We start from the raw sequence: 9,863 nt of genomic DNA on the forward strand, positions 1-9,863 counted from the left end.
AAGGGTCTCAAATATCCGATAATAGGGTGGTTGATGAGAAAAAGAGCGAGTCGTTTCTTTGGTTAAAGTGTAGATCCAAGGTAGTTACTTTGGAGTGGGATAGGCGGGTGGATTTTAATGTTCGTGACTTTATCAAGTAGGTTGGGTTACGGCGTTTATGTCCTTGTCGTTTGATTTCTTGTGTATTGTTACTTTTCAGGGTTTTGGCCCTATTCTATAAATCATAGAATCCAACCTTTAAAAAAAAACAAATCATAAAGATTCTATGTTTAGAAATGAAAACTTGAGTGTCAGAAACAATAATTGATAGAAATTAAAATTATATTTTCTAAACTTAATTTATGAGAAATACTTAGCAATATAATCATATTACATATTAGCTAAACTTAATTTATGAGAAATACTTAGCAATATATTCATATTATACATGATATTATTAAGTTCTCATGAATAGTAATTTATAATTTTTTATTTTATTTTTAAAAGTATTTTATTTATTATTTAATTTGTTTTTTAGAAATAAATAACACTTGATACTTTTTAAGTATTTAATATCAAGTCCTCATGTAGCTCATAATTTTTTATTTATTGTTAATAGTATTTTATTTGTCTTTTAGAAATAAGTAGTAGTTAATACTTTTTAAGTATTTACCTTTTATTTTTAATAGAATTTTATTTATTATTCAATTTGATCTTTTAGTAATAAATTGAATTCGCTAACTTTTTAAAAAGAAATTTAAATCCGTGTTTATGTTTATTTATTTTTTTAACATTTCAATTTGTCACACCCCAAAAACGTCGTAGTGGAAATACAAACGTGGCGGTGACGGTAGTTGGTACCCATAAATGTCTTAGTGGTCGATGCATTGTTTATTTTGGACTGTTTAGCTTATTTAAAACATAAAGTTTAAAGTTTCAAACGTAAACCACAACCAAAGCATAGTTGTTTGACCCTTATGGGTCTTAGTACACACGGTCCCAAAGTAGTTTTAAAAAGTGTCCAAACATTATTATTTATTTACAATCGCATCAAACCACATGACAAAATCCTCGAAGCCGAACTCATATACCTTAAGAACACGTAAAAATCAAGTGTCAACACAATGGAGGGTGAGTTCACATATCCAAAGTCGTAACAATTTGTATAAGAAAAAACTCTCTTATTATAGATTTTTAAATGTTAAAACATCCATATATGTTTAAAAAAGTTAATTTTATTTCCTTCGTAAAATCCGAGGGTGATTCATCCGGAATGGTTTATTTGAAAAATCTCCGATGAAAATTTACACCTATGGTTTCAATATTAAATATTTGTCATTCTTTCAGTTTCGTAAGTTTGCAAGACTTTACGAGCTATATACTATGATTGAGGTTCTAATCAATACTAGACAATTATAGAATAAAATTCGCCGATATGTGGACCGAAGCTACCGGTCACGACGGGGTTGTCAACCTGATAAATCTATCAACAATTCCACGTGTTCTATACTTAATGATTAAAAACGCCATGTATGCATCCATGTGCCCTCCTCAAATGCATCAATATATATAACCTACTAGATAACAATTTAATATCTAATGTTGCACAAATTTTCGCCGTCCCCGACGCAATGTAAGCCTCACCGCTACTTACACTCTTGAGACCCGATAAATTTGTCCCAACCAAAATTCAAAATATTAATTTCTCACGATCGTTTTATCCAAAACATTGTATATTTTCCCATTTCTTCCCAAAACATATTTATATCAATTAAGTCTCGTTAATATAGTGTTGTCATTTGGCCAAAATCTCAAGTATCATGTCTCGGATAATTACATTTGACACCGACATAATTTTGATGTTTTTCTTATATATTTTAGTTATTAAATAATCAAACGTGGGTAATTAAAATATCTTCACAAATCAATTATGGGTTCAACTTTATATGAACTTCTTTTATATAGACACAGATAGATAGACACATATATATAGATAAGGTTGGTTAGGGTCAAATAAAAACTTCTATGAGTTGTAGAAACTTAAAGAACTTAGTGTTACGAAAGGTTTTTTTAAAAAGATTTTTACCAAAAATTCTAAAAAAAACAAATTTTCCAATAAAAAAATCTAGTCTTTTTTTTATATCAACCGTAAATGTTGTAAAAAGTTGATATCATGCGAATGTCAGCAGCTTTTTACAGTAGATGTAAGAAGCCGAAAAACATAACTTTGAAATTTTTTTACAACCGGATTTGTGATATTTTAATCTAGGTTGTGTGCAAAAACTGGGGGCAAAACTCGCACGGGAAGTCGAAGTTTTCTAAGTTCTTACAACTCTTAGGAGTTTTCTCCGAATCCTATATATATATATATATATATATATATATAGAAACGAGATCAGGAGTAAACGCTCAAAAGTGTGAGAACGGTGAGAACGCTTCCTGGCCTAACACGTGTCACGCCGCTTAGAGAAAGGCGGAGGGGCTTTTTTATCCTTTCATATTTCTCTTTTTTAACGCATGTCACTTCATCTTTCCATTTTTTGGCGTTTAATAAGTACGCGGCGTTTTTATTGTTTTAGATCAGAATCATAGTAAATGTTTTGGTGTTTTAAGTATTGTTTTGGCGTTTATATTGTTTTTTAGATCAAGTGTTTTGCCATTTAGGATACATGCCTATAATGTGACAGGCAATTATAGCGTTTTGAAAAGATAAATAAATTTCAATTTTCCATGTAGTGGCATTAATATAACTATAATGTTTTGGCAATAATGATACCGTCTCTTTATTTTACTGTTTCTTTCAATTTTAATCTGTCAATTAGTGTTGATTTTTCCAGTAATACTTTGTTTGCGTTTTTGGCGTTTTATATAGCAACCTCGTATTTTGCTAGCATTCGTTCTCACAGTTTTCAAACTTTCAGGCGTTTTGGTGTTTGTAGTTCTTGGCGTTTTATACTCAATTTTTTAAAAATAGTAGAGAATTAGATAATAAACAACAGAGAATTACATAATAAACAATAGAAAATGAAAAAAAATTAAAAATTATAATCTAATTTCTCATTCAAATCTTCTCTGTTATCAGCCTCTTCTACTTTAACATTTTTGACGTTTTGAACCTGTTTTTGAATGCCTTATGTAGATCCTTATTTCCCTACATAACGACCGTCTTTAGAAGATGCTTATTTTTTGTGGCATCCTTTATGGTGGGTGGATATATACTTGTTTGATGACATGTTAGAGATCAACGACTGCTCTAATGTATTGATCCCTTCATGCCATCAATATATCCATAAGAACAAAGTGACATGATGTCATATCATCAGTCTCTTTATCTTGAATATTTGTCCATCTCATACAGCAAAAGATTATAGAGATACCCAACTCAGATAAGAATCCATTCAGTGAAACTTCATTGAGATCAATACTCAATATAGCAGAATCGAGGTTCTGCATCTGTGGCGTTTTTAAGTATTTTTTTGGCGTTTTTAAGGTGAATGGTTTCAAGGATATATGGCGTTTGTTTCTGGTTTTGTGATAAGTTGTTTGTGCAAAGAAGTCTCTCTTTATAGGATGTTTTTGGCGCGTAGTTTAGGCGGGATTTTATTTATAATAAATTATGTTAATAAAGTAGCCGTCTTTTCAGTTACTGTGTATTTTTACTGTTTTTGTTCAGCTTTTTATGAATTTTTAGGGTCATAGACTTTCTATCTCCCAAGTTTGGCGCTTTTGAATGGGTTTAAGTAGTTTTTGGCGTTTTTTTTCCCATTTTTAGCTTTTATTAGTTAATATTTCTGCAAATTACTTTCATTATAGTTTTGGGAGTTTTTGGCGTTGTTACTCCATTTATGGCGTTTTCATATGCATTATGACTGTTTGACGTTTTATTAAGATAAGGTACTTTTTATTCTAAGTTGAAAAATACATAGCAAACAACAGAAAAAGAAAATTAAAAAAATAAAAATAAAAACAATTCATCTTCCAAATCTTCACTGTCATCAGTCTCTTTCTTCATTGAATCATGTTCGCTGGTGGTTTGGCTTAGCGATGCTTGTGTTTTTGTGGCCGTTTGGAAAGGCAAAATGACATGAGTTTTTTTTAATATGTATCTTCAAACAACTCATTAGTGTCATTCGTCTTTTCATACCATTAAAATATTCATCAAGAACATAAGTCTGACCCCATCATCTTTTTGTTTATGATTTGTCCATCTCATGCAGCAAAATGTTATTTGAGTCATAGCACCTCAGGGAAGAATGCATTATCCGAAACTTTGGCGTAGAACAATATTTGAATATACAAGAAACGATATTTGGCATTTTTGGCGTTTTACTGAGGAAATAGTGTATCTGAAAGAACCGTCGATTTTTTTGGAATCTTTGATGTTTGAGTGTTTTGGCGTTTTCTAAGATGAATGGTATATAGTAGAAAATATGGCGTTTTTTGAGTAGTTGTGTTTGATGTTTTGGGGTTTTTGGCGTTTGTAAGTTGAATGGTATGTAGTAGAAAATATGGTGTTTCAGGTTCTGGGGGGTGTGTTTTTATGTCTGGGATGTTTTTGTTTATATAGCGATGTGTTTTGGTCCGTAATGACGTTTTATTCATAGTATGGCGTTTTGGTATAGAGGTGTAAATACGCTTGTACCCTTAATGAGGCGGCGCGTCCACGTAATAAAATTGATGTTATTTACGAAAACGCCACTGATGTGCGCAAAATGCAACATATAAATTACATCAAATGTGGCATAAAACTAACCCCTTTTTAGTACTAATGTTGGAAAAAGTGTGTTTTTGTCTTCCTTTTGTATTTTTAGGATTAAATGAGCTCAAATGAACAAAAGAAGCAAAAAGGCAGCTAAATCTAACATAAATACAAGAAAAGGAACAAACGTGGCATGCCCGACCCCCCGACAGCATCTTCCCAAGCAAAAACAAGATAACAGAAGGCTGAACACGCCCCCTGCTCAATGAGCACGGGGGCGTGCCCAAGTGTCTGCAGAAAAGACAAAGTTGTAGAAGCTTCTATCACCCACCACGGGGGCGTGTCCAGCGGACACGGGGCCGTGGTCAACTCTAAGATTCGCAGAATCTAGGAAAATTTTGAAAGTACAGATACGCTTCTACACACGGGGTCGTGCCCAGCGGACACGGGGGCGTGGTCAACTAATGCAGACAAACTACAATTAATGAAGAAAGAGAAGATGGATGGACACGGGGCCGTGCCCAATGGACACGGGGCCGTGTCTGGGCTTCTGTGCAGACTATAAATAGGGGTGCTTGGCTCATTTGCAAACCATCCCTTGGCAAACCACCTCTCTCACACTTCACCCACCCACCACCACCATCACAACCCACATCCACCACCATCATCTATCATAGAGTGTGTGAGTAGTCTCGGGATCCAAGATTGATCGTAAGAGTTCTTGACAACCAAAGGCCATGTTTACCTAAGTCTCTTACATCACTTGGTGAAAACAAGTGTCTAGTGTAATACTTTTTATTTTTAATCTTTTCGCACTTTTTATTTGGTTATGTATTAATGACTTTAATAACTAGTTTCTTATGTTGAAGGTGAATCTTCCTTATCATTTGTCCGTGGTGTCTTGGCATTATTTTACTGTCTATATAAAATAAAAGATTTTCACCATTCATATCTCCACGGTCTATATGGAGATATGTTGGCTACCTGGTCGGGGGTTAAGGGAATGGTTTGGTTTGGTTTGGTAAGAGTCTTGCCTTGTTCAGTGTATAGATCCTGCAAGGACCTGGGTTAAAACTTTGTAGGACCTCCTTCAATACCCACTGGTATTGGATGGCGGGGGTCCAAACTCTTTGATCCCCTCATATGTAAGCTACTATTAAAACATTAATCCGGCTACTTAGGACTGTATCCCTGCTGACTCAGACTACTTAGCCGAGGGTAACGTCACCTTCAATAGAGGGGCCTACCACATTACGCATTAATAACTTAATTATCTTTCAATAATCCAACCCTTTAGGATTGTATCCTTGCTGACTCAAACTACTGGGTTGAGGGTAACGTCACCTTCAAAAGAGGGGCCTACTACAATAACTAAGATAATCTCTTAAAAAGTGCAAAAGTGCAGAAATAATCAAAGGTTACACTAAACACGAGTCAGATCCAAGTGATTCATCTTGTCTATCTGTTTTTACTTTTATTTTTATTTTCAGCATTTTTAGTTTTTATTTTCTAGTTTAAAACCTTTTTCTAAACTTTTGATTTGATTAGACGTTGATGATAAACCGGTATCAAAAGCTCTTGTGTCCTTGGACGACCTCGGTATCTTACCAACACTGTACTACGCTCACGATGGGTGCACTTGCCCATATGTGTGTTTGTTGTTAGTAAAATATCGTGTTTTATAAATTTAAAACTTGACTAACGTGTAAAAAGGGCAAAAAATATATATAAAAACATATAACACCACACGCGCATCACCACCGCGCCAATCTAGTCCATAGATTGTTTTAATCGGACGATCGATAAGCGTTCTCACTGTTCTCACACTTTCTACGGTTTTCTCCAAATCCCGACCCTATATACACATTATGAACAGTAACAACCAGCAATGGTTTTACCGGTATTGATGTTATTCGGTTGGAATCTGTTTAGTTCGTCATGGTAAAGAACAAAAAACAAAACAATTATATTTGACACACATGTTATCAAAGTTGTGTCGCGTTAGTAATGCAATATCACGTTTTATAAAATTCGTAATATACAATTGCGACGAGCTTATTTTATCTATGATTCGATAAAAGTTCAATTCGAACGGGTCACCTATAAGGATTTTTTTGGTTCTTTGTCGTGACGAACCGAATTTATTGTGCCTTTCGATAAAAGTTCTATTTGAGCGAAAGAAATATTTGGTCTTTTCGCCATTGCGGTATAAAGTTCATTTAAAACATAATTGTATTCGCAACATAGTAATTTTTTTGTATTGTAAACTACATCATGAGTCGGTACCGTACTAATATCGTGCAAACAGAACCTATGCCGACTGACAACGCTAGAAGGTAGTCGTTTGATGGTTTTCGAATGATGTAAAACATATGTCAATCGCTATACCACATTTCGGTATTTTACTTGTAATGTATTAAACCGAACGGATACCGAACAAAATCTCGTCGTGAAGCCGGGAAAATCCCACTAGTATAAGGCTGGGTGGTGTGGTATTTATCACGCCACATCAACGTCACGTATGCTCCATGTCACATCGGGTGCTTTAAAGTCTCTCCATTTAACTTGCACGCAAAGGTTTAAATCCCCTATTATGATTACCTAATTATTTGTTTTTTATTTTGTATTTTTTAATTTATATACCTTTTTTATTTAAATTAAAATTAAAAAAACATAATTTCAATAAAACAAATAAAAGATTACAAACTAGTGTTAAAAGGTAGGATATATATAGTGTTGAAAGTTACCTCAAAACAGATTGTTGAGGTCCTACACGTTTGGTTGTTTGCAAACATTGTGTGAATTGGATAGGTTGTATAAAAAATGTAGAGAAAAAGAGGTTAGAAATGGTATGGATTTGTTAAAAAAGATAGGATATTGGATATATATAGGGTATGTTTGGCAAAAGTAGCTAGTGGCTGGTGGCTGAAAGCTGTTAGCTGTTGGCTGGAAGCTGGTAGATGGTAGCTGTAGCTGGAAGCTAGTAGCTGTAACTTTTTAGATAGATTTAGTGTTTGGCAGAGTAGCTGTAGCTTTTAATAAAATGTATAAAATGACCAAAATGGACATAACAAAAAATTTAAAAAGCTTGTGCATTAAAAAGTTCATTATTTTTAGAGGTTAAATTAGTCATTTTTTCCCTAAAAGCTTGTAGCTCCTTCTAAACGCTACTAGTAGTAGCTTTCAACCAAAAGCTTCAAGCTCCTAACCTAAAAGCTTGAAGCTCCTTCAACCAAACAAGACTTTTTATTAATTAGAAGCTTTTTCTTAAAAGTTTAAAGCTTGAAGCTCCTAAAAGCTCTTAAAAGCTCCATACCAAACATACCCATAGTGTTAAAATTCAAAGTGTAAAAGTTTTTTTTTTAATTTAGAGCCATTGTTTAACGTGTATTTATTAAAATGGACCCACAAAAAAGTCGTTAGTGCTCGCCACTGTGCCAACGAGCCATCCACGGCGCCCCCTATTGACACCTAAAAATTGAGGTGCCTAACTGTAAGGATGTGCAAGGTTCGGTTTGGTTTTTGGGTAAAACCAAAACCGTAACCGAAAGTTCGGTTTTTGGTTTTTAAAAACCGTTCGGTTTCGGTTATTTCGGTTTTAGTGACGGTTCAGTTCGTTTTTTCGGTTTTTGAAACAAATTATGTAAGATTCAAAACTTAAAAGCATAATTCAAAGTTTAAGAATCTTTCTTAAATTTTTATATTTAAGTTAATATATTTAGTCTTTTAAATTAATATTATTCACATAAACTTTTTTTTTGAAACGAGAACTTCATTAAGAAACACCGAACCCGAAACCCGGGACGGCAACAAACAAACAAAACCAATTACATATTAACAAATTTACACCAATCCCCCCAATCAAACGAACCATTTTTAGCCCTATGCTTGAACCAAAAATAACTAACCGACCTAACTTCACTAAAGACCTCTTCGCCATTACTCCTCTTTCCGTTAAACCTAAGATTATTTCTGGCCTTCCATAAGAACCAACAAGCAGCTATGGTAATCCCATGCAACGCCTTTCTTTCTGACACCCTTCTTCTACCTTGTTCTTGAATTTCTAAAAGGTCTCGGAAAGAAAAGACATAAAAATTCATGACCCGACACCACAAGCTAATTTTCTCCCACAATCCCAACGCCAAGGGATAAGTTGTGAAGAGATGAACCACCGAATCAGGACCAACCTCGCAATACTTGCACTCACCGTCGGAGATCGGCATTCCCCTCCTAACTAGCGCCTCCACAGTCGGGATTCTATCCATTTCTGCGCGCCAAACCAAAATGTTGCATTTAAGCGGAACCCACTTGCACCAATCCATCACGTACCGACTACTATAGTCATTCTTCAAATCAATGATCTTCTTAACAGCCTTGACAGAGAAACACTCCGACCCATTACCCACCCAAAGCCACTTGTCGGCACCAATAGAAAGATTAACCGCATCCAACGCCGAGATGAGAGAGTTCCATTCTGTTCTTTCTGACGTAGTGACCGGATCATGTCGCCAAAGCCACAAGCCATCCCCTCTAACCTGTTACGAACACTGCATTGCTTAACCAACTCCAACTGGAACAGAGAAGGAAACTTCAATTTCAAAGGAAGATCACATAACCAGGGATCCAACCAAAGCATAATGTGGGGGGGGGGGATATTGCACGGTCCTCCCAACTGCCGGAGTGATCTCACTCCGGGAGCCGCTACCCGACCAAGCTAGCTCCGCGGTGACTTCCCCATGCCGAGTTCTTACCATGGGCGACATATGCCACTCCCAAGACTCGAACCCGGTACCTCTGGGAAGAGGTGGGTGTCGGTGGCCAACTGGGCTACCCCAGTTGGTTAAAGCATGATGTTATCGCCTCTGCCCACCACTCCTTTGAATAGGTTACAAATCGAAGAACCATCCAAAATGGGGCGCTTGATAGTTGCCACAATATTGCACCAAACGTCGCCGAGCGATTTTTTTAACGGAACAAAATCCCAATTAGAACCACCGGAATGAATAGCACTTATCACCCCCACCCAAAGATTATCCCTCTCGGTTTTGTACCTCCATCCCCACTTCGAGAGCAACGCCGTATTAATATCTTTAAGACTATGAAGCCCCAATCCTCCCATCTTCTTTGGGGAGGCGACCCTCTCCCAGGCAACCCAGTGAACTTTTTTTCTCCACTGAAGATCCAA

The 9,863-nt window shown here is 35.6% G+C and overlaps 1 protein-coding gene across 1 annotated transcript; it reads right to left on the reverse strand.

Moving 5' to 3' along the window:
* Positions 1-214: 214 nt before the first annotated feature.
* Positions 215-9,797, reverse strand: LOC118480930. Its single transcript, XM_035975935.1, has 3 exons — positions 9,549-9,797; positions 8,608-9,213; positions 215-235 (listed from the first exon to the last, which is right to left on the reverse strand). Exons 1-3 carry the CDS (start codon positions 9,795-9,797, stop codon positions 215-217), a joined length of 876 nt encoding a protein of 291 aa, XP_035831828.1.
* Between the last annotated feature and the right edge of the window lie 66 nt (positions 9,798-9,863).

This window comes from Helianthus annuus, chromosome 8 (assembly GCF_002127325.2).
Source record: "Helianthus annuus cultivar XRQ/B chromosome 8, HanXRQr2.0-SUNRISE, whole genome shotgun sequence".
Lineage (NCBI taxonomy): Eukaryota > Viridiplantae > Streptophyta > Magnoliopsida > Asterales > Asteraceae > Helianthus > Helianthus annuus.

Bases quoted from the DNA above. Each gene is read 5' to 3' on its own strand.
- LOC118480930 (XM_035975935.1), bottom strand. From the start codon at position 9,797: ATGGGAGGATTGGGGCTTCATAGTCTTAAAGATATTAATACGGCGTTG. The intron at 9,214-9,548 runs GTGGGCAGAGGC...TGTTCGTAACAG, and splicing joins GTAACCTATTCAAAGGAGTG to GTTAGAGGGGATGGCTTGTG. The intron at 236-8,607 runs GTCTTTAGTGAA...TTTTTTTTAAAG, and splicing joins AGAGGAGTAATGGCGAAGAG to GTTGGATTCTATGATTTATA.